This window comes from Trachemys scripta, chromosome 2, assembly GCF_013100865.1.
Source record: "Trachemys scripta elegans isolate TJP31775 chromosome 2, CAS_Tse_1.0, whole genome shotgun sequence".
NCBI classification, from domain to species: Eukaryota; Metazoa; Chordata; order Testudines; family Emydidae; genus Trachemys; species Trachemys scripta.
The window spans coordinates 136,273,780-136,300,310 of record NC_048299.1 but is presented as its reverse complement, the minus strand read 5'-3'; the positions used below and the strand labels follow the sequence as shown (position 1 = coordinate 136,300,310).

At 38.1% G+C, this 26,531-nt stretch overlaps 1 protein-coding gene across 1 annotated transcript in view; it reads left to right on the top strand.

Moving 5' to 3' along the window:
• CDH12 (cadherin 12) overlaps nt 1-26,164 on the top strand; it is a gene marked incomplete in the record, with an annotated part of 562,961 nt that extends 536,797 nt beyond the window's left edge. Inside the window, 5 exon segments of the mRNA XM_034761583.1 lie at nt 6,611-6,747; nt 14,044-14,165; nt 17,530-17,647; nt 21,008-21,259; nt 24,417-26,164. Of these exon segments, the coding sequence (XP_034617474.1) occupies nt 6,611-6,747; nt 14,044-14,165; nt 17,530-17,647; nt 21,008-21,259; nt 24,417-24,916 (1,129 nt within the window).
• Between the last annotated feature and the right edge of the window lie 367 nt (nt 26,165-26,531).

The following is a 26,531-nucleotide window of genomic DNA, read 5'->3' as shown; positions in this document are numbered from 1 at the left end:
AAAAAAAACTTTCATTTTGTACCTCACTGTTAAGCATTAAAAATGTGCCATATATTTTCCATAAAATCAATTTTACAGATATTGTAACGTGTTTGTAAAATGTGCAATGGGATTACTTTTTTTTGTACCCTTCCATCTGTAAAACCAAGTGTCTTCGTTACTGTGAGGTTTTCAGAAGTATTGGCCTAATCCTTCTCCTATGCAAGTGAACTCTCATTGACTTCACAGTCACAGTTGGGCACTTTTAAAAATCCCACCTATAAATGAAACTGTATAAACCTCTCAGGGAGAGTAACACCAACATACCTGTAAAAGGTAACAGAGAGTCCTGTGGCACCTTTAAGACTAACAGATGTATTGGAGCATAAGCTTTCATGGGTGAATGCATCCGACGAAGTGGGCATTCACCCATGAAAGCTTATGCTCCAATACATCTGTTAGTCTTAAAGGTGCCACAGGACTCTCTGTTACCTTTTACAGGTATGTTGGTGTTACTCTCCCTGAGAGGTTTATACAGTTTCATTTATAGGTGGGATTTTTAAAAGTGCCCAACTGTGACTGTGAAGTCAATGAGAGTTCACTTGCATAGGAGAAGGATTAGGCCAATACTTCTGAAAACCTCACAGTAACGAAGACACTTGGTTTTACAGATGGAAGGGTACAAAAAAAAGTAATCCCATTGCACATTTTACAAACACGTTACAATATCTGTAAAATTGATTTTATGGAAAATATATGGCACATTTTTAATGCTTAACAGTGAGGTACAAAATGAAAGTTTTTTTTTTTTATTTGTTAGACGTGACCTACCCAACTCACTGTTGACTTTGCCAATGGTGAATAATGCAACCATTTCAAATTCATACTAATAAGACCTCTAGATCATACCATAGCTCACTGTTCTTGTACACATATTGAATACTTTGTGTGCTAGTAAAGACATTTAAAGGAGCTTATGGGGAAAATACTGGATGCAAAGTAAGGGTTTAGTGAAGTGAGTTTGTAAGCCACACTGCCTAAGAAGTCCCTGTTTGTTATCTTTGACATTTCTGCCATTTTGTTTGTATTTTGCTTGGCTAATATCCTCCTGCAAGTATTTATGCATTGATGTTATAAATTGTTTGGGACATATTTGGATAGATTGGCTTCTTTAGGGATCAAGCTGGTACCCATAGGGTTACATGGAGAATAAGGGTACATCTACACTACAGCGGGGAGTCGATTTAAGATACGCAAATTCAGCTACGTGAATAGCGTAGCTGAATTCGACGTATTACAGCCGACTTACCCCGTTGTGAGGACGGCGGCAAAATCGACTTCTGCCGCTTTTTGTCGGCGGCGCTTACTACCACCTCCGCTGGTGGAGTTAGAGCGCCGATTCGGGGATCGATTGTCGCGTCCCGACGGGACGCGATAAATCGATCCCCGAGAGGTCGATTTCTACCCGCCGATTCAGGCGGGTAGTATAGACCAGGCCTAAGATAAGAGCTGACAGCAACTCCATTAGGATTTTATTTGGTTTGACCTTTAATGAAATAACAAGGCTTTGAAAATCCTCAGCATAGGTATAGGGAGTTCATGCCCCCATTAAGAGAAGATGAGCTAGCCTTACTAAATTATTTAAAGAGGAAAAAAAAACTTGTGGGGATATATTAGCCTCTTTTGAGCTCTATTACCAGTCCTTCCTGTTTCTTGGCTCAGAATAAATAAAAGATAGAGAGAAAATTCCATGTTGGCTGGATATTATGAGAAACAGTATTAGGTCTTTTTTTTTAACCCCATTATTAGCCATTCCTATATAAGACCACATTTCCTGCATTGTGGTGATTAAACCTACTAATTGATTTCTGTTGATATTCACAGGATTTTTATCATTTAAGTAGGAATGCTTCATTATGAAAAAATCCCAATATTAGAACTGGCATAAATCAGTGGTGTGATTTGCCCTATAGGTTTTTAATAGGTTAAAATATGTTAATCTTCACCTAACTTCAAAATAAATATGATTTTATCTAAGAAAATAGTAGTCTTATTTGATTGTATTGAAAGATACCTGATACAGGACAGTCAGCCCAATGTATATACGAAATGCTATGGGCACTGGATAGTACAGAGTACTGAGGAGTTAAAAAATCATGCAGAAAGGATTTGGGGACTGTTAACCCAGAACAACTTGAATGTTATGTGGTCCACATCTATGAAGACTTTTGTCTTCTGTGCTTATGAAACATATTTCATCTTTGATACAGCTATTCCATAGGATCATATTAGTTAAAACATGGAAATGGCCTATTAGAATCCATCCTCCTGCAAGACCTTAGAACACAAAAGAAGATTCAACTAAACCTAAACCTTTGTAAGTACAGATAAGGATCCCAAATAATCTTAACATTGTCCCAAATATGAAGGCCCTGAGAAAAAGAAGCCACTCTCCGACTATCCTGTCTAGCCATAATAAGAAGTTTAACAGCATCACTGACCACAAAAACCAAAATGACTTATTTCTGATCAGTGTTGGTTGTACCAGTCGTACCAGTCCTAGCTGCCCTTAACAGCCACGAAGAGCTCTCTGAAGAAGACATACTCGTAATACAAGCTTGTGATTGAATAAATAGCAAACTGAAGGCAATCATTCATCACTCTTGATTAGAATCCCATGTGTTGCCAATTATCGAGGTGTTATTAGACACAGACCCTAGTTTACCTACCTGTATAAATCTCCTATGTCCACATCAAGAAATTATGCAATTTCCACAAGAAGGACAAAGGTTAGTATGATAATAAAGGATCTCAGTGAGTAAGATATGTATGTGTGAACCAGTGCTCTGTGGTGCACATTTTTTATGCTCTAGACACAAGGTGTTTTCTCCCAAATTTATGTTCTTCATGCCTTTAAAAAAAGGTTGCAATCCAAGAATAACTCATCCTATAAAGTAGATATAAAATAAACAAGGAAATTGAGATAGGAGGCTAGGAGGACAGAGTTAAGGTTATTTGCACCTTTTTAACTTCGTTACTTTAAAATATTTGGATTTCTTTTGGGCATAATTTTAGAGCCAAATGTTGTCAATTTCTTCTTGTATTTTTGTTTTTTTAAATAACTGCAACATTTTTCTAAGTCTTTAATCTTTAATTTGTTATTATATAGTCAACTTTAATTCCAATTTAATGAAAACTTTGACTGTGAGTATTACTATATTTAATTAGATTCTTAGTGTGAAATATCTATTTGTTTATAATCAGACATCAGAGATGGCAAAGACCTAAGAGATCACCCAATACATCTTCCTGCCAATGCAGTATTCTTCCATACAATAAATGTATTATGATTTTGCCCAAATTAGTTTTTAAAATGTCCAGTGATAGGACTTTTGTCATTTCTCTCAGGAAATGACAAAAGGCAGCTTAATATGTATCACTGCCAGGAAGATTTTGTTATTGAACCTACATTTCTTTCTTAATTGCATCCCGTATTCTTGTTATATCCCACTATATAAAACTAAATAATACTCGTCCTTTTTTGGTATTTAAACCCTTCCGTTATTTGTAGACCATTATCATGTCTCTCCTGTCATCTCTTATACAAGGTAAACATATTTTAGCTCTTTTAATGTTTCCTCAAAATTAACTGTTTCAAGACCCAGAATTATTTTAAATACTGTTCTCTGAACTCCCTCCCATTTGCTGATATCTTATTTGTCATGTGGTGCCCAAGACAAAATTCAGTTTTCTTGGTATCATTTACCAGAAACAGGGTCTATTATCTCCCTGCTACATTACATAATGCCTTTTGCGGACTTCTGTGCAGCCATATCTCAAACTCAAGACTAATTTTCTTTCTTCCAGTCCACCACCACCTGTCCTCATTGTTGCTTCCCAGGTTCGTTCCCCCTGGGAATTACATGTATAATTATACAGTGTCCTTAATTGGCACATTTAAAAAAAAATCAATCTCATTTTATTTTCTTCCAGGCTCTTTAGGTCCCTCTGTATTATTTCCCTAACCTGAATGGTATTCATTAGAAAATAAGAACGGACATACTGGGTCAGACCAAAGATCCATCTAGCCCAGTATCCTGTCTTCTGACAGTGGCCAATGCCAGGTGCTCTAGAGGGAATGAACAGAAAAGGTAATCATCAAGTGATCCATCCCCTGTCGCCCATTCCCAGCTTCTGGCAAACAGAAACTAGGGACACCATCCCTGCCCATTCTGGCTAATAGCCATTGATGGAGCTATCCTCCATGAACTTATCTAGTTTTTTTTTAATCCTGTTATAGTCTTGGCCTTCACAACATCTTCTGGTAGGGAGTTCTACAGGTTAACTGTGTGTTGTGTGAAAAAAGGTATTGGAATATTTTTCTTCCTTAGAAGATTAAATGTTGCAACCACTGGACACAATTGTTCAATTAATTTGATGATGGTGATTCCACCCCTTTTTCAGACCATTGCCAGCACTATTAGCATAAATAGCCCATGCTGTTTTCATAAGTATGGCCATTTTTTGTAAGGATGGTCAATTGTTCTCATCCCAAATTGTTCTCAATCCCAGTGAAGTCAGTAAGAGTTTTGTCATGGACTCTGAGAGAGCAGTGTTAGGTCCAATGTGTGGGAATTAAATGGTTAATCCTGGATCCTGTAAACACATATGCACATGAGTAGTGTTATTGGACTCATATTCATCAAGTTAATGACATGCATTAGGGTTTGCAGGCTGGAGTCCCAAGGCCTGCAAACATTTATGCATGTGCTTAACTATAAACATAAGATTGATCCTATTGACTTCAGCAGAACAATTCACTTGCTTAAAATTAATCACATGCATAAGTGTTTGTAGGATTGGTACCTTAAACTGTAGCCTCCTAGATCCAAGGACCTGAAGTCAATAGAAAACTCCCACTGATTTCAAAGGGCTATGAGTCAGATCCTGAGTCATCTTCTCTGATTCATGCAAAGATATTTAAGCAAACATAACTGACATAGGCATCAAAGAGGGGAAGATAAATGAAGCTGCCTTCTCATGATCATCTCCAGTATATTTCAGCATTGATCACAAATTAAAACATGTAGCAGACACACTTCATTAAACAAGAAACTTCTGAAAGCATACTGCCATATTTTACCTATGAGAAAGACAAGGTGGGTGACCTTTTACTAGACCAACTTCTGTTTGTGAGTGAAATAAGTGTTGAAACTCCAGAGAGCCCTTTTCAAGTCACTATGAAGCTTGAAAGATTGTCTCTTTCACCAACATAGGTTAGTCCAATAAAAGATATTACCTCACCCACCTTTTGTCTCTCATATCCTGGGACCAACAACACTATAAACAGCACATTACCTATATCAATGTTTCTTTCTGATAAATTGTATGTAACAACTTACTTTGAACACTGACACCCACATTTTCAAAAATGGTTGTCTAATGTTGGTCACCTACATCAGACCATTGCAATTCAGTTGTATACAACTATACACCATGCCTTTAACTAATAATTTGCAAGGATTTTAAAATTAAGATGTGGACTGGCGAAGCTGGCTGCTAATCAATAATATATTTCACATATATATAGGATTTTCTTGGAGGGCATGTATATTTGTAATGAAAGCAAACATCTCCCAAGGAATACTTCATCTCAGTCATGAACTTTAATTTAACTCTTCTCCAATTGAAGTTCTTGAGTTTTAGTTCAAGATGGTTTAGGCTAGGATATGTCAAGCACCGCTTTTACTCATCACTTCATTCAGCAGTGAGGAAAAGTCTGGTAGTCTACTGCTTGGCTTTACAGTACATATATTTTCTTCCTATAAATCACAGATAATGAGTGAGAGTGATAGCAAATGGGATACTACTTTACATTTACTCTCACTGGTTCACAAGAGAGTGGAGGGAGCATAAAATCACAAGATGTGTGAAGTCCACAGTCCTCCGATATTTACATTCTATTAAATTCACCTACAGTTACGATCAGTTTTATCCTTATTGTCTACTTTTCGCAAATGACTGTGTCCATTCCACCCTGCCTACTATTCAAGCAATGGCAGCTAGATGTGCAGCTGTTGTTACCTGATAATGAAAAAGAAAAAGGAATTAGTAGCTCAGGGCACTGCATTGGAAAAAATATTATTCTCTTATGATTGCAAACAGTACCATCAGATGAGAAATTACACTAGAAATTAATTTGAATTCAAGGGGAATGGTTTTGGAACAAATTATCAGACTGTAAACAGAGCAATTCACAGACAAGCACATCTACTTCTTCTATTAAGTCCTTCCTAGAACAAAAACACACGGAGCTTGATTCTCTGCTGTGCCAGAGCTTTGCTTGGCACAGAAGGGCTCAAAGGAAGTGATTTGTGTTAGTGATCGGAGGTCATTGAGGCTGGGTAGCATGTGATGAGTTTGTAGGTATCAAGGGCTTAAAATAATATGAACTTTAGTAGTACTAAATCTTACATTATTTCCCATTTCCCCTTTACTTTGAAATAAAGAAATCATTGTTTACAAAGCGGGGGCGGGGGGGGGGGGGAACAAAACACATCAAGCTAGCCTTGCTGCCAGTATGATAAATGCATAATCATTGCATATTTGCATCTACTTTTTTCATATGCAGGTACTTCATAGATCGCAAGAGTGATTCAGACAGCTACTTTACAATAGATGGATCTGAAGGAACCATTGCAACTAATGAATTACTGGACAGAGAAAGCACCGCACAGTACAATTTCTCTATAATTGCAAGTAAAGTTAGTAAGTATGGCATGAATTGAATTAAGATGCTAAAGTGGTGTCTCTCAGAATACAATGTTCAGAAGTGAGCCTCCTCTAAAATGTTTATTAGTATGAAATGATTTAAGGATGCATAACATGTATCAGTTTGGTAAGGCTAAGTATCATATTCAAACACTCACATATAGTCAGGTTTGATCCTGTACTCCTTATGCAAGCACAGTTCCCACTGAAGTCAATAGAAATTTTATCAGAAAGAGGTTGGGGTTAAAGGATGATATTAGAACATGCATTTTACTGGGACTATTGTGATTAAACAATTGATAACTGTGGTGTAACTACTGTAGTTTGTGTCTTGAATGCGTACTGAACTTTTAAATGGAAAATAGTACCTCCGTGCTGCCTCTGTGGGTGTTACAGAGGAGAAAGAGAGTTGGTGCTCTCACATGGAGACCTTTCTCTTGTTCTTTGTTTTGTTGTTTACTTAATAAGATCAAGTTGAGGACAGTCAAGGAGAAAGCATACCTTTCCTGTTTGTGTGGGGAAGAGTATAATGGTTATTTTAATTCCCAGACAAAAACTATATTAGAATGGAGTTAAGGTTGAGGTGATACCAGTAATGGAAGGCTCTGTGTGAATTCACCAGCCTGATCCATCTCTCCTCTCAATCTGCCCAAGCCCCCCGCCTAATCACTCCCCTGGTTGTCTTCTCCCATGCTCTTCTCTGTGCCTTCTTTTAATCTGCCCCCCCATGTTGGGAATTCCCTCCTTCTCATGGGGCATCAAGCAAGCATCCCGCTCTTCATTCACATCCTTCTGTACAGCACACCTCTTTCCCTGTCAAAGTTAATTCTCCTAGGTATGTTTCATCCTTTGGAAAAAAAACGGTTGTTCGATCATCCGGCATCTGATCCACAGAAGACTTTCCATTGACTTCAATAGGCTGTGGATCTGGACCCCTGGTGCACTTTACAACAGTACTGTATTGATTATCCGTTTTAGAATGTATGTTACAGAGGCAGGGACCATGTTTTCCCTTATGCATTATTCAGCAATGATTACTCAATAAACAATATATACTAATAACTTGGAAGGTAGGACTTTATATATTATTATTATTAAAACTTACTCCAGCTGAAAAAAAAAATCTGTTGTAGTTATCCCAAACTGAGCCAGAGGAATATCCCTAAAGGCTGAAGATAGAACAGGAAATAAAATAAAGAGCATATGCACTTAAACTGAAGGAGTCATCTCATTATGTATATACCCTAAATCTGTGACTTCTGACCTTACCTTTGTATGGGGGAAGTACATTTTCTTGAGTGAATTAGAAAAAAAAATAGGCCAGCAGAATTGTAATCTGATTTCAGAGAATTTGAAAGGCATGCAGAAATGGTGTTGCAGCATGGAGATCTCTTAATACGCTGTGCTTAAGCAAAGCTTAAATATTTAGATTTATTGGTAAGTAATGAGCATTTTCGATTTGCGAACTTGTCCTGAAATAAGGCATTTGTTCTAGCGAACTCATTGTGAATCTATTATTCTCCCAGACTCCAGAGTAATTAAAAAAACAGGCAAAAAAAAACAGGTTCACTTCAACATGGCATATAAAGGGAAATACAGTTATAGTAATTTGTGCTTATGTTAAGAGTTGTTGCATGTAGCCCACATTATGAAATTCCCAATTCTAACCATTAGCCAACCTAGTAAACCTATACCTCTCATACATTTGAAATTCATATCCCCATATACCTTAATATTTGTGCATCAAATGTTATTCATGTCATTAAAAATAAATGTTATACATACAGTACACCTATAATTGGCAATACTTTGGAGAATGAAGAAATATTACCTGTCAAAGCTTCATATAGGTCTGTCTGACTCAGAGGTAACAGAGGGAAATGCTGGGATTTCAGAAATGCTAAGTAGTAGTAGAGGAGGGGGAAAGGGCAAGTTTCTGAATTTCCCTGCCATGGAAACATTTTAAATATTTTATCATATGCACTGCCTCTGTCAGGGAGAAGGACTGAGGGGACCATCGGAAAAAGACAGAGAAATCTAATTCAATTATTTAGACGAGTTCCTGCTTTAAAACTGAACATTATGGCAGTTACTCAATACTGATGTAGGAACTGTGGAATGGCTACACCTGATCAGATTAATGGTCCATTTAGCCCAGTGTCCTGTCTCTGAAAGTAGCCATTACCAGCTGCTTCAAAGGAAGGTGAAAAATACCTCATAATGGACATTTATAGAATAACCAGCCCATCAAGAAAGTTTCTTCGTAACCCTGTCAATTGGAGGTTATCCTATGTCCTGAAGCATGAGGTTTTATATTCCTTTTGAATTGTTATCGTAGCTGTGAGCAAAAGATGTTCACTTATCTTTTTTTCAATTGCTTTTTACAATTTTGATGAAATAATCTCATATGTTCCTCATTCCAAGCCACCCCATCAAAACAAAATGTATATAACTTTTGAAAATTAGGACGTACAAAGATTGACATTTTAATTTTAATTCTCCCAGGATGAGGGAGAATGATTTGGTTAACTGTCTCATCCATTCAAGTAATTGTATATAGTCCTCAGTTCTAGCCTATGAAAAAAAAAAAGCCTAACCATGTGTGTATTTAGGGAGTGATATACATACAATTAAAGTATGCAAGGTATGAATTTAATAGCTAAGGGCCCAAATTTCCAAAAACAATCTCTAGGGCCCCAATTCTCCACATGTTTTATTTTACAGATAATGGTCTAAGGCACAAGTGAAGCAAATTGCCCAAGATCACACAAGAGTTCTGTAGCCAGGAAGTGAACTCAGATGTCCCAGCTCCCCACCCAGTGCCTTACGCACAAACCATCCTTCTCTTGTCTTCATTAGGAATTTTCCAACCCATTGTTACCCAATAAGTGTTGCTCCAAGAGTAGAGATTATAGACAAAATACAGGGGGTTGTACCACCATTTTCCAAGCACCCGCAGTTCATACTGACTTCATTGGGATTTGATTGTGCTCAGCTCTTCAGAAAATGTCAGATCACTTGTATTTAGGTGCCCAAATCAGCATAGGCACAATGGATCACAAAAGTTAACACTTTTCTTTGCTGTCTAAAGTTTTCTCCTCTCATACAAAAATCTACATTTGTGAAATGAACAAAAACAAAATATTAAGGTTGTTCCCCTCAATTTAGAGAAAATCCCACATCTGGCTGGCTCCTAAGGCCCTTTTGCAACTGACTATGCAGTCTGCTTCTTGTGTTTATCACTTAAATACTGCCCACCATCTTGGCCCCCAGCAGCTCAAAGAGAGTACAAATGAAACTGGGCCACCATGCCACTTTGCATGGAAAATAATATCAAGGTCATGAACAAGTTTCTGTGATTCAGCTATGCCTGTCTCATCCCTGGGACACAGTCCTTATTGTTTTCCATTGTGCATCTCTGGCTTCAAGAGGGGCCGTATTTAAAATCAATGATGATGCTTATCTTACCTTTCTTCCACAGCAACTAATCTTGACTAGGAGTGATTGTGTAGGCCTCAAGAGATCAAGTTACTTTCCAGTAATAGCACAAGTACAATGCAACTCAAATTGCTAAAGATAGTGGCAGGCAATATATAAACCTGAATGCAGATATGGATGAATAATGCAGATTTTCCTTACAAGCTGATAATGCTGGCTATGGCTCATATTATGTTATTATTAGCACCAAAGCACCTCAGGTTATAATTTTTAAAAGGAAATATATTGAAGGACCAGAGCAAGAGAAAATTCTATTCATTATTAATTATTATTATTATTATTTATAGTAACAAAGTCTGGTAGCCCGACTATTATTCTTATGATTATAGCTAGACTCAGGCAGCACTATTTTAAGGTATTAGCAAACATGAGTAAGGATAGAGGAATCTGTCCCCTTCTATTATCTTTCATGATTATCAGTGACAGGCTAAAATGAGTATATGTTCAAAGTGGTGCACCGGAATTAATAAAAAAATACAACCAAACCACTCCCGTTGATTTTTGTGGCAGTCACTTGAATTCCTTCTTAACTTTTCTTTTTTTTTAAATTTACCCCCATTAATTTCTACACTGTGCTACAGAAGCTGAAAACAAAATGAAAATAATCTTTCATATGAAACACTTCCAAAAGAAAATTCAAATCAATATGATATATAGAGAGATTACTACTTTAATAGGAATTACCAAGATTTTAAACAGTTTAACTAGTCAGCTGCTTTCAAGACACTTGAAAAAACATACATCATTTACAACTAATGCATTATTAGAAAAATATTTTAATATATTTTTAATGATAAACAGTGATGACTGTGCCCTCATATTGTCATATTCATCTACAACTTAGGTTCAGAACTTCTTCTGCAGCTATCTCTCATAGAATCATAGGACTGGAAGTATCCTTGAGAGGTTATCTTGTCCAGTCCCCTGCACTCATGGCAGGACTAAGTATTATCTAGATCGGGGTCCCCAATGTGGTGCCCGCGGGTGCCATGGCGCCCGCCGGGGCATCTATGTGCACCCACCTACTGGCCGCCAGACAAGCAGCTGTCGAAATGCCGCTAAGAAGCAGCAACGTCAAGAAGTGTCACCACCAAAATGCCACTGATTTTCGGAGGCATTTCGGTCGCGACGCCTCTTGGTGACGCTACTTCTCGGCGGCATTTCGGCGGCGATGCTTCTTGGCATTGCCGCTTCTCGGTGGCATTTCGGCGGCTGCTTGTCCGGCAGCCACGCTCCTCAGCGGCTAGTCGTCCGGCCCCCACCACACGGAAAGGTTGGGAACCACTGATCTAGATCATTCCTGACAGGCATTTGTCTAACCTGCTCTTAAAAATCTCCAATGATGGAGATTCCACAACCTCCCTAGGCAATTTATTCCAGTGCTTAACCACCCGGACAGGAACGTATTCCTAATGTCCAACCTAAACCTCCCTTGCTGCAATTTAGCCCATTGCTTCTTGTCCTATCCTCAGAGGTTAAGAAAAACATTTTTTCTTCCTCCTCCTTGTAACAAACTTTTACATACTTGAAAACTGTTGTTATGTAACTCCCCAGTCTTCTCTTTTCCAGACTAAAGAAAATCTTCCCTCATAGGTCATGTTTTCTAGAACTTTAATCATTTTTGTCGCTCTTCTCTGGACTCTCTCCAATTTATGCACATCCTTCCTGAAATGTGGCTCCCAGAACTGGACACAATACTCCAGTTGAGGCCTAATCAGCGTGGAGTAGAGCAGAAGAATTACTTCTCGTGTCTTGCTTACAACATTCCTGCTAATACAATCCAGAATGATCTTCATTGCTTCCCCTAAAATGAACTTACAATAGACTCAAAGAATCATGTATGACCGAGTTATTCTGTATGAATATACAATTTTCCTTCCAGAGAGCACCACTGCATGGGCAAGATTTTTAAAATGAGGTGCTGTTGAAAGAGAAGCTGTGAAAAGAACACCTTCTTACTTGACCCATCTGATCTCTATGTATTCAGAATCACTGTTGCTTTCTTTAGTGACTAAACTAAACGTTTGCTACATTTTTATTTTTTTTTTAGCACTACAGAGACCATTCAACCTTGAGAGAATGGGGTAGAATTTATTTTAGATTGTCTATCAACAGAATTGTCACTTAATTCCCAACTGCGGGGCCAAATTCTGTCCTCTGTTATATCCATTTGGCTTCAGCGAGGTTGCACACATGTAGCTGATGATGAATTTGAAAGAAATGGGTTTGCAAAGGAACAGAATTTGACTTGCACTTGTACTAGTGTTGATTCACAAGAAGAAATAACACAGCTTATATTATTTTGTTGTTGTTGTTGTTTAGATCCTAAATTGAGATTGCAGGGCTAGCAGCAGTACTTTATTTGTATATTTATAACAACAACTTTTTACTTGCAATGGAATGAATTTGATTTGGAAATCATTCAAGTCTAGATTGTGGCTTTGTAAGAGGTAGCATACAGCTGTGCCACTGGACAGGAAAGAAATTGTGCCTCTCAGAGGTTTAACTCCCACTATGCTTTTATGTTGGTTTGGAGGTGGGGAATTGTAAATTGCTAGTCTATACACAAAGCAAATTATTATATCCTCCATCCCCGCTGTTGGCTGTGCTAGCCATAGATTCCAGGCTTGCAGTGGCTTGTGCAAAAAATATTAAATATGCAAGTAATCCAAATAATTCAGCACTTCTGAAAGGTTCTGTGTAAATTTGGTTCTAAAAATGGGTGAAGGTTTAAAAGAGTTCTTATATTTTTTATCCCATGTTGTGTGTCTGCCAGGCATGACTCATAGCACGTACACATTTTTTTTTTATGGCTAATTGTAACTTCATAGAAGCCTGCATATTTTCAATCCTGAGGGACAAAATTATCCTTTGATTTTCTAACACAATTGCTTTTAAGTCCCTAGGGTTACCGCTGTGTAATGTAGAGAATTTTGCATAGTGGAATTGTTCCTGCTTACCACAGCACTGAATTTGCACATAAATCTATAAACAACTTTCCAGTCATATCTGTAGAACACAGCAGTCTGGGAGAGTTGGAAGGTCATTGACTATTAACATGATGCATATTCTTTTTAAATATTCATTTTGTGCACATATGTATGTGTTACCTGTACAATGATTAGATAATTGTTGCAGCATCGTTTAGTGGACTAACCATTGGTTTATAATCTAGAGACACCTGAGTTCCAAAGCTGACTGTCACTGGCTTACTCTGTGGCTTTTTGGCAAGTCACTGAACCTTTCTCTCTCATTTTCCCCATCCATACAATGTGTATATCTATTTACTTTCCTAATTAATTGCCATTTATACAGCATCTTGAAGATGTATAGCAGCTTGTAAGTATTAAGTTTATGTTTTTTTATATTTCATCATTAGAAAAAATGAATACAGTTTTAAATCATGGGAAATGATTAGCAGTAGAATTATTTTAAAGTGATCTAAGAATAATTCTATAATTATATAAATTATATAATTTTCCATCTGAAGAGTCAATTTCAGATACCCTTACTTGTATTGAGTAGTTACCTTACTAGGAAGATACTACTCAGTGTAAGTTAGGTAATCAGGATCTGGTCCAAAACAATAAAGCCCTTGAATTGAGTCAGATCTCACACTGGTAAGAATGAAAACTAAGTCCGTTGAAGTCAAGGAGTTGCACTAGTGTGAAAGCTGTGTATCTGGAACCCATGACTGTTTCATGCAAGATAATGGGCATTGCTGAGGGGGACATACAGAAATAGTATTTCCTAATTTTTCTTTCTTTCTTTCTTTCTGTCTAAAATTTTTTATAGGTAATCCATTACTAACCAGCAAGGTCAATGTTATAATAAATGTCTTAGATGTCAACGAATTTCCTCCAGAAATTTCAGTGCCATATGAGACATCTGTATGTGAAAATGCAAAACCGGGACAGGTATTTTGATATTTTGGTTTCCTTTTAATGTTACTATTATTTTATAAAAGTAAAAGCCAGTTTAAAAAAAAAATAAAAACTGTATTGTTCATGGGACACACTTAAAAATAAAAAATTGTGGATGAGATTTTTCAAAGCTGCCTAAGGGATTTGAGCACCAAAGATTCAGCATCCAAATCCCCTAGAAAGCTTTGATAGTATCAGCTTGTAATCCTTTTGGAAATTAGCTATGTGTTCCCAATGAAAACAAGCATTGGCCTTTTGAAATTCTTATTGTTGCCCATCACATTTTCTGTTATTGGGACTATTTATTTATATTATGGTAGCACCTAGAGGCCAGGGCCCCATTATAGGCACTGTACAAGCATATAACAGAGACAATTCCTACCCCAAAGAGTTTAGGATTAAGCATAAGACTATATACAACAGGTGGATAAAACAGTGGGGGTGGGCTTAAGGAAGCAATTAGATGATACTTGGTCAGGTGTCTTTATCCATATGTTCCTTACCTGGGAAGAAGTCTCAATAAAGCAGAGATATTTTCACCCAAAATCAGCAGTCTGAAATATACACATTACACTCAGGATCTGATTGTGATACCCTCACTCAGCTGAACAGCACGTTACTCCACAAGTGATCCATTTAAGTCGTTAGTGAAATACGCAGAGTAAGATGTTTCTCAACTGACTGAAGCATCAGAATTTGGTCCACAATTCTTTGATATGTGGTCCTGTTTAAGTGCTGAACAGTCAAAGGTCTGCAAAGCCCTAGGCCATAACATCTTTTGTAATGTATCAAAATTTTGCCTCAAGGAAACAGGGCTTGCAGCTTTAACATTTTGATTACTTCAGTTATCAGCTGTGTTCCCTCTAAGTGCGCACCTGTATGGCCGCACATTAGGCCATCAAGGGCCGCGCACCAGCCACGCAGGCATGCACACAGGTGAGCATGAAGAATGTGGAGGGTGGGGGCAGTGGGGTGAGGTGGTGGGGGTTTGGAGGAGCTTGGGGCATGCTGGACTAGGGGGAGGGAGAGATGCCTCTCTCCCCCAGCCCCAGTTCCAGCTGGGGCTGCAGCAGGGATGGGAGAGACGTCGCTCGCCCCAGGCGCCAGGTCTGCCCGGGGCTGTGGCTAGGACCGGAGAAACAGCTCTTTCCTCTGGCTCCAGTCTTGGGGCTGTGGTGGCCGGGGAGAGACTCCTCTCCCCCAGCCTTGGGGCCACAGAGGAGAGAGATGTGTGCGTGTGTGTGTGTCTCTTTCTCTCTCTTTCACACACACACACACACACACACACACATGTTCTCTGTCTCACATTCACACTTTGTGTCTCACACGCACACATACACACAGTCTTTCACACTCACCTCCCAACACATGTATTATTCTTGTTGTTGTTACTTCCTGCAATGCGCACATAGTCTCTAATTTTATTCTTTCAAAGTGCTATTTTATTTTTTTGGCTGGTCTACGTATTTCATAATTTTTATTTCTCTTTTATGCTTAAATTTAATTCTTTGAGTAGTGAGTTCTAAAATGCCTAACCTGTCCTGGCTGGAGTAATTATCCCTATGGTAACTTTTAAAAAATATATATATTATATCTAGGTTTTTTGTTTCTACTGGTGGTGCACATCTGCACATTACCTCCATACTGGTGCACATAACAAAATTAATTCCACACATGAGTGGAAAAAATTAGAGGGAATATTGGTTATCAGCTATGGAATTAGAATGATTTTGCCTGCTCTATAATCAGTGACTAGCAAAAAGCAAAACACACCTGCCTATGTAACCATCATACTCATTTTTAAGTGACAGTTTTGTCTGTGATTTCAAAACACATGAATATATAAAAATTGACTGACAAAAAATTGTTGCTTCTATTGAGAAGACAGGGCGCTAAACCACATCTATATTTAGGTGGTGGCAGTTTTTCAGTTTTTTACTTCATCCCAACGTCAGTGCCAGCCCATTTGTTTTTATTTTGGGAGGAAGGCTGGGAGAGCTCAAAATTTACCACAAAAGGAGCATTGTGTATCAACCAGTATCAGTGGGGTGCTGTAATAATCCGTGGGCATCTATGGTCTGCATGTACCTCTGTCTACTAATCTGTCTTATGTATTTTACCTTCTTATTTTACCGGTATAATGTAATATATGGTATTTATAAAGCCTCTATCAGTGTGTTATCTAGTCACTAATACTAGTGATGGGAGAATCTTAAAAAAATTGGCTCAGGTGAGCATTGCAAAGCTTCAACAGGTACCAATATTAAGTGTTTTCTAAACTAAAGTGTTTTCTTTTTTAAAACCAGTGAAAGCTCTTATAAAGGCATACAGACATCAGTTTGCACCATGCTTTTATGGGGCTTAGTGGATAGAGCACTGGATCAGGGACTCAGGATACCTAGGTTCTAGTCTCATCTCTGTCCACTGGCCTGCTTTGTGACCTCGGGCAAGTCATGTCATCTGTCTGTGCCTCACTTTCCCTGTGTTTAAAATGGGGACATGATACTAACCTCCTTTGTAAAGAGCTACGAAAGCTGCTGATAAAAAGCATTTTTACATAAGTTTGGTATTAAGTTGGTAATCAATAAAGCTGGTGCAAAGTGACTTAAGAGCATCCACAAAGGGGTTTGTACCTGTTTTACTACATCAGCTTTAAAAACAATTTTACTCTAACCAGTGCAAGATGTACGTGTAGATAAAGTCACAGTCCCACACATACTCCCAAACTATTGCATCTCTGGCCTTCTCTCTTTGCTCTGATGCTTCCCTTCCACCATTTGTGTACAAAAGAGGTCTTCTGAGACACTCTTGGCCATTCCCTCTAAACCAATTATAGCAAGAGCCTATGGGGAGCCGAACTTCCACAGAGTTTGTGAAAGACATTCAGATCTGGAGTTTTGATTCAAACCTGTCTCTATTTTGAAAGTTTCATTTATTTCATCCTAATTATCATGTTTTTCTTAATGTGAACTATATAGTATGACATTACTACTTGGCAAGAGAATATCTATATCTATCCTGTGACTATCACTATGCTTTTTAGGTACAAGTTAAAAAATATTTATTTGTTTCCGTTTTTATTTTCATGGGATGATTTTATAATCTCATTCAGATAGCTCACAGTGTGACTTGCTTGGATACACCACTCCACAAGAGAATGTGGCATTCTGCCTTCATCCTCTTACCTTACAACACAGAAAAATGGCACTTTATTCCAGCAGGAAACAGACTCTGTCATGTCTTATTGCTTAAATGCCCATTTCTGTTGTTTCATTTGATGACTACATTAAGGTTCTTGCAAAGCTGTTTCTTTTAAAAGAGTGAACTGACCTCAAATTCAATTTCAATCTGGTTTCAGGTAATTCAGACTGTCAGTGCTGCGGACAAAGATTTGTCCCCTGCTGGACAAAGGTTTTCCTTTAGACTGTCACCTGAGGCGTCCACCAAACCAAATTTCACAGTCCAAGACTACAGGAGTAAGTTGTTTACCCATATTACTAAGGCAAATGGTGGATTATCAGCTCTTGATGACTTCAGATCAAGACTGGGTGCCTTTCCAGAAGATATACTTTAGCCAAACATGAGTTACTGAACTCAATAAGGTGACTGGGTGAAATGTAAGGATCTAATGGTCCCTTTTGGCCTTAAAATTTGTTAATCTGTGTAAATATTTTACATATTTTGTAAATTGAATATTTTAATATTATTGATTATGTAAATATAATACAGTATGTAAATAATCCATGACAGTTTTATATTTACATAATCTATTGCCTTAATTGTTCATGAGTCAAAAAAAGGCCAACTAATCTGTACCAGCATTTGTATTTTGTTGTCAAAGCCAAAGAGAACTACACAGCATCAGTATGTACATGCAATAGCCCATTTATTGTAAGTGCATTATGATTCATGATTCATGCACAGTGAAGTTTTACACAAAGAGTTTCACCTTTCTTCTTTTTTTCAGTTCATTTACTTAGTGCATTTGATAGCACTTATTGCACAATCACTTTCACTGTTTCCCCTACATAGTCAGCCAGTGAGCCCTTTCTGATGATAGAAGGTGAAAAATAAGAAGCTGATGATAGAGTAAGAGAAGCCCAGAAATAGGAAGGTAGGGGCTTGAAGGAATGTGGTGAAGTAGAATGTAGGAGGAATACCTCAAGTTAATTTATTCTATTTACCAGCTCTATTTACTGCCCTGAACATTTTTTCAAGATGTCAGAATTTTTCCCATTGTATATCATGACAAAACTGAGACCTTAATTTTTTTTCCATTAAAAAAAAAGAGGGAGACACCCCCAAATAGCCTGAATCAGAGGGAGTTGTGTCTCTCACATCCCAGGTGAGTGCCTTTACCACTGGGCTATTGGCTGTTCTGGGATGGCTTGCTCTCTCCCTCTCCAGAAATTCCATCCTGGGCTTGAGAAACCTCTCTCATTAAAACTGTTACATTCCCACAAGAAGCTTTGGTTTCAAGAAAGCAGCACTTTGTCATGAAACAACTGCATCCAGTTCTACCTCAAGTTCAGCCATGAAATGAAGAAGGAAGGCACAGAAGGGAAATGAAGCATGAACGAGTTTGTCTCATAAAACTGATTTTCTTCTTGTGGGGGAAGGGGAAGAAATCAGTGGGACCAAAGGCTGAGTGGAAACCACACCAAAGTAGTCTACCAGATTCTGCTCTTAATGACGTGTACTGACTCCTAGCAACTGCAATGGCGGCAGTTTTGTCAGCCCCAACCATTCAAACCTTATAAGTTAAGGCTCCCAAAAATCACAAATGGCATAAAATCATGAGATATTCGAAGAAACAAAAAACAATATTTTAAGTGATTTAATGTTTTTAAGCTTCTCTCTGCAACTATGAGCTTTTAAAACATTTTTAAATGAAAGCTGAGATTATCCTGATTCCAGGAGTTTGGGTATAAAAGAAAGAAAAAACACCAAGCACTGCAGGACTCACAATAAAATACAAGTTACCAGAATAGTCAACACTGTGCCAGAGGCACACACATACACCCAAAGAGCCTTTTTAGGCCCATTTTATGCTAATTTCCCATAACTATTGATATTTGCATTTAGGAACAAATCCTACCTGTCTGTTATTGTACTTACAAGGCCTGTTCTACAAGGAAAAAGAAATGGTTGGTTTAACGACGTTAGTCAGGGGTGTGAAAAATCCACACTCTCTGAGCAACATAGTTGAGCCAACTTAAGTCTCCTGGTAGACAGCGCTAGGTCAATGTAAGAATTCTTCTGTTGACCTAGCTATCACCTATTGGAGGTGGCTTACCTACACTGACAGGAGAATCCCTCCCATCAGTGTATGTCGTTTCTACACTGAAGCGCTACAGCAGCGCAACTGCAGTGGTGCAGCTGTGGCATTTTTAAGTGTAGACCAACCGTAAGGCACCTAATAAGAATTAGATCTGTGTGGGAACCACCGTTTCTGTTTTGTGATACATTCCAGAATTTTTATGTTCTTTGTCTTCATTCTGATTTAGAGAAAAAAAAAAAAAAAAAAAAAAAACCTTCAAAAATTACTCATGGGTGTGGGGAGTATTTTGGGACTATTGAAATCTTTTGTTTCAATTTTGACATTACTATACAACATAAAATTATTTTTTAATGGAATGCCATGTTGATATTAAAGAAATCAAAATGTTCAGGTCAAAAATGGAACTTTTAGACCTTATCAAAAAAGCTCCCCCCCCCCCCGCCCCAGCATGACAAAATGTTGTCAAAACTGACACATTCCTGTGGGAAGTTTCAATTTCAATGAAACACCATTGTCTGACAGAAAGATGTTCAGTTGGACAACGTTCAACCGGCTTTAATCAGAATAGTATCTAGGTGCTTAAGAAATCTGGTCTATAGATACTTGCACTCAACTCCTATCAGCTTTAATAATTGTTGAACATAGGTATCTGAGAGCTGGATGTGGCTCTTAATCTTTATATTCAGTGGCAGGATTCAAAGGGGGAAGGGAAAAAACATCTAGTAAGTGAACTCTTGTAATGTTGCAGCAAATGATCTGAACTAGACAGTAATGCACATGGGGGAGATGGTAAAGGGGAATGAGCACTGCAGGCTATCCCCAATCAGACCTGACAGTAAATTGCTTTCCAATCACGCTTTTCCTTTCGCCTCTACTTAATCCTTTTAATCTTCACATCATTGCTTTCCTACTCAAGTTTGCTTGATTCATGTAAAGCAGTGGTAAGTCAGCTCCTGCTGGGAAGAAGTGGCAAAACTCAGCTCCTGGGAGCTCTGTGCAGTTTGCGCACTGATTAGTGGCAAATGTACTAATGGTATGAAGGGCTCAGTTGATTCCTGTAATTTTTTTTTAATTGTCTGTTTTCAGTGGGGTGGGGAAATCGAGGGGTATTGTGCTTCCTCCAGCTGCCTCATTGTCAAATCCAAAAGGGGTTAAAGTGAGACATATTCATAATGGGGACCTGATCCAAACTCCACTGCAAGGAAAGAAAAGGAAAGATTGAAATCCCCTGCTAATGGAATACCTGTAACAGAAAAAAAAAAAAGGAAATATATATTCTTTTTCATTTCTGCTTTGAAATGTTAGCTGTCAAGCTTAGCAGGATAAATGTATACAAACAACAAAGATTAGTTGTTGCCTTGGAAAAAAAAACTTGGCTGCATCTGATTTGAATTTGACAGCTTCAGTAATAATGAATCAAGGGATTTACAGAGCATATATAATCCACTGATTCAGGAAGCCAGATTATTTTTCTGCTGTTCAACAAAATACAAACTTTTAAATGTTAAGTGAAGCACAATAGAAACAATCCTATGATGACTGTCATGTTTTGCAGACAACACAGCTGGAATTGAAACCAGGAGAAGTGGCTACAGCCGTAGGCAGCAAGACTTGTATTTCCTCCCAGTTGTGATAGAAGACAGCAGCTATCCTGTACAGAGCAGCACAAACACAATGACTATCCACGTTTGTAGATGCGATTCTGATGGTACCATCCTATCCTGCAATGTTGAAGCAATCTTCCTACCAGTTGGACTCAGCACAGGAGCTTTGATCGCAATATTGCTGTGTATTGTTATACTTTTAGGTTGGTTTTCATCCTGTAACAAAGTATGTCTCTGATTCTACTTGTGAATTAATTTGAGTCACCATAGTTCCATTTATTGTTTAACAAAGGCCACTGAAAATGTACGACTATTTACAAAGAGAACTTTTATGCTTCTACCTTTGTAGAAAAATATCCCAAAGCACTGACCATTAATTTGAATCCGAGCATGCAATCTGCTAACTACTACACATTTCTTATGGAGTAGGGAAAAATACCTTACAGTTTGGTTTGAAATGCAAATTTTGTTCTGAAACAGTGTTGATTAAATACCTTTCATGAGGAACTGATTTCCATATATTTAAAATTACTAAGTCCACACTAGCAGCTACCTGGTAAGGGCCTTTCTTCAATTATTATGAGGGATTAAGTAAGAAGAATGAAGAAATGAGACAAGAAGACATAATTATAATGTAGACTGTGGCTGACTGGACCATTGCAAAATAATATAACATTTGATTCCATAGCATGACATTGCTGTTTGAGTACAAGCTCTCTTTACCATGAGGTCTTACTTATACAGTAAAAAGAACAAGAGTACTTGTGGCACCTTAGAGACTAACACATTTATTTGAGCATAAGCTTTCGTGGGCTACATCCGAAGAAGTGGGCTGTAGCCCACGAAAGCTTATGCTCATATAAATGTGTTAGTCTCTAAGGTGCCACAAGTACTCTTGTTCTTTTTGCAGATACAGATTAACACGGCTGCTACTCTGAAACCTACTTATACAGTGTAATTGGCAGCCCATGCTACTGCCTGTCTTCCCCAGAATAAAGCCCTAGTACACTATTAATGTAATCAAACCTACTTTATTGCTTACACAGTAGACTCTGATTCTGATAGGTGTTAGCTTATGCCTAAAATAGTACTTAAAGGTGTTAAACGCCCTGAATCCAAACTTTTCAAACCAGCTCCTTACACACAACTACTGGTGGAGGACACACACATGAACACACTCAATCCCGGCATATAAAATAGTTATGCACTGGAACAAATTACCTAGGGAGATTGTGGAATCTCTGTCCTTGAAGATTTTTAAGAACAGGTTAGGCAAAAACCTGTCAGGGATGGTCTAGATCACTGATTTACAACCATTTTTCATTTGTGAACCCCTAAAAAAATTCAAATGGCAGTGTGGACCCTCTTGGAAATCTTAGACATTGTCTGTGGACCTCCAAGGATCTGGGGGCCACAGGTTGAAAACCACTGTTCTAGATAACACTATTACTACTAATAGTCCTGCCTTAGGGCAGGGGACTGGTCAGGTCAGGGTATCTCAACCCTGGGGTCGGGACCCAAAATCGGGTTGCCAGAATGTTTCAAAGGGTCAGATGGCAACTCCAATTGTTCCTGTCACATGGTGCTGGATGGCCTGCCCCTGATGATGGGAGCGTGGGTAGGCAAAATGTGAGTGAGTGGCACTGTAGCCCCATGAGCTAGCTAACAACTTCACTCTCACAAATTTAGTCTAGTGAGGGGGACAGGCCAAACCTGAGCTGTGCTTCAACCCCAGATGTTGCAATGCCCAGAGAGGAGAGCCAAGCCCAACCAACCTCACAGTACAGAGCTGCAGGAGCTGCCACTGAGGAGCGAGTGCCTGACAAGACCCATCCCCCACCGGGGACAGGATCTGACCAAAACCATCCCAGGACCTCCACCCTCAGACTATTTACTGGGTTGAGACAGGTCGTAAACTTTTACAAATGGATCCTGAGCCCAAAAATATTGAGAAACACTGTACTAGATGACCTATCAAGGTCCCCTCCAGCCCTACATGTCTATAATTCTATGATATGACACAGCAACTGGGTAACACAGACTATAGCAACAGCTGCTAAGAGACTCTGGAGTCTGAGGGGTCAGTTCCATCACTGATTCCCACAGAACTCTGAGGGCCATTTACTTTGGCTTTGTACAGAGTAGAGGATTTGGGTCTATTAGTGGTTCTCTGCATTGCACTCAGTGTGGTAACAGTGTGCTATGTTACACTTGCCCTAGGAACATTAATTTGTCAATGACAATCTTTAGTACTCCCCATAGCCTAAAGTGATCTTCTATATCTCAAACCCACTTTCTACTATTTATTGTTGTATCTGTAACTTAGAAGCCTCCTCCATAATTGTTATTTAAGAAACCTACCTGATACAGACATTTTAAAATCAGATATTTCAAAAGTCAACCTGCTGTACCCTTAAGATTCATTTTCACTAGAAAACTACACTGAGTTAGAACACCACCTTGAAGAGCCATGTTAATTAACACAATATTATTGACTCTAATCCTGCAGTCAGTGTAGCCAGGGAGAAGTCATGTTCAGTACTGTGTCACTGGTTCCTGGGTGAATTATTAGGACCAGGGTTTAAGCCCAACCAATTGATATCATGTTGAACATGACTGCAGAGTCACTATCAGCATCATGTCATTAGTGTGACTCCTCAAGGTCATGTTCAAATATTATTATGAATCGCTTTTCCACCAGAATATGCTGGTTCGTTAATAATCAAAACGTATAGCAAAAATATGTCACCATTAATGAAAATTAATTTCCAAATTGGAAAAAAAACAACAACAACAAAAACAGCGATAAGGAACATTTTGACCTCTTTGATACAGAACATTGGTTTTCTGTTTCAAAATTATTTTTGTTTCAGTTATTTTAAAATGTGTTTTATAAAATACAATATGAAATAAAAAAGGCAAAATCTGAATGAAAAGTTCTGATCAATCCAAAACAATCCCCCCCCCGCCCCCACAATTTCAGCTTGCAGGAAATTTTAACAATTTTCAATTTTCTTCCATCCATTTTGGAACGGAATAAATTTTCACATTGTGAAACTACCCTCAAAACAAAAAAAATATGATTCCTACATGGCTCTATAGTAAAGGCAAGCCCTTTGAGGGCTTATTCATTATTCGGTGCATAGCTAGCAATGATGGGCGTTAGGTGTGTCAAGCTGCAAATATTACCTTACTGATTATAGCACTGTTTAAACAAAAAAAAAGTAGCAGGAGCATGTCTTCTAAAGAAAAGGTCCTTTTGATTGCTCTTATCTATCATAGAAGGATATATTAGTGTGTCAGCAGACAGCCAAGGTATTTCCATACTTGTCTTAATTTACAATTCTTCCCTTGTTCCAGTCATTGTTGTGCTGTACGTAGCACTTCGAAGGCAGAAGAAAAAAGACACCCTGATGACCTCTAAAGAAGACATCAGAGACAATGTTATCCATTATGATGATGAAGGAGGTGGGGAGGAAGACACCCAGGCTTTCGACATCGGTGCCCTGAGGAATCCAAAAGTGATTGAAGATAACAAAATACGCAGGGATATAAAACCAGACTCTCTATGTTTCCCACGTCAGAGACCACCAGTGGAAGACAACACAGACATAAGAGATTTCATTAATCAAAGGCTGCAGGAAAACGATGCGGATCCCACTGCACCCCCTTATGATTCACTGGCAACCTATGCCTACGAAGGAAATGGATCTGTAGCAGAGTCTCTGAGCTCTATAGATTCACTTACTACAGAGGCAGACCAGGATTACGATTACCTGAGTGACTGGGGACCCCGCTTTAAAGTCTTGGCAGAGATGTTCGGAGAGGAAGAAAATTATAATACTGATAAAGTCACTTAAGGGGGGCGGGAGGACCCAAAAGGAAAGAATAAGAAAACTAGAACAACAACAAATTAAAAATAAAACCCAGGCTTTATAGGACAAGATTCCTTTGATTATAAAAGACAGCACCTGTTTCCAGCAAGTTACTATATTTATCATACTGTCAGTTTTGATTTGGTCTGCAAAGGGAGGATAAACCCTGTAAGATATACTTTTTTGTTGTTGTATTTTGTTACTTGGGAATAACACTGAGACAAGCTCAGGCCTATTAGCTACAATGTACTGATATGACAACTTAGACGGAAGCTAGCTTTCTGGCATCACGGTGGAAGAGTGGTAGATTTTTCTTAATTCCACTAAAGTGCCTATTGAAACTTTTATCATTTAAAGTGGTAAAGACTCTGCTATGATAGTGTTACAGAACTGAGCTGTAAACTGGACATAAAGGACATTATCTTTGTGTCAAGAAGCAATAGCAACATGCTGACTTCTAGTTCTTTTAAAACAAAAATGAAGATAACTTTCTGGAATATATCCAGTGACCACAACTCAAGGGGTAGTGTTTTGGATTTTTATTTTATTTTAAGGAATAATAATTGTATGCCAAGATATCACATTTCTTCTGTCCGCATTTCACTGAAAAATTGAATAAAAAATGCTATTACTCAATTTCAAGATGTAAAGCCCAAAATTAAAAACACACCACACTTTGATCTTAGCATACATAAAGGAATATTTAAAAAGTTAATCAGTTACACTTTTTCCAGGATGAAAGAGAAAATTATGAAAACATCTATTCCTTTATAGGAAGAAAACTTCCCTTGACTCCCACTCATCATGTACAGACTGGTTATTGGTACATCAGTGGTGGTTTTAAGAGGGGTAATGTATTTTTTAGTATCAGTGTTTTTTTCATTGTAAGTATGACTAATGAAATATATATAAAGAACCACACATCGCTTTTCTTTGAAATTAGTTGGTCATTCTGTCAATATTGTAGACATACATGACAGACAGGACATATATGTTAAACTCCTGCTGGAACCTGCGCAACTGGTCCTAAAATTTAAGATATGTCATACTTTGGTATCAGTACCACTATGGTGTCAGATGTTTCAAATGTCTTAGAGCACTCTGAAAATGAAGCCTACAGTAGTCTTCAAGAAAATATTCAGTGTCAGATTAAATTATACATGTAAAATGTTTTATATACATAGTCGTATATTTAGAGGAGTGGATATCATTTCAATCATGTGGTACACAGGCATCATTCCACTGACGATTTATTGTGACATCATAAACAAAGTTCATGAAACTGGAAGCTCCAGCTGGCATTTCCTTGTATTACATTTTTGACATTTTTTCCCATCTGATTTTTTATTGCATTTTTTCTTACACTTTCAAAAAACAATCAATCTGTGGAAATATTGATCATTTTGATACTGATTGGTCTGGATGATGCCACATCAGTATTAATATTAATGTTGAATCTGCTTATTTAAAGTATGGTAATTTTTTTTAGAAGCAGCAGTTTACGGCCCAAAGTGAATATACATTTCCCCCCCCCCCTTCCCTGCCCCCAGGCTTCTACAGTGCTCCATAATCTGCTTGCACTGTACTTGAGGTTTATGGC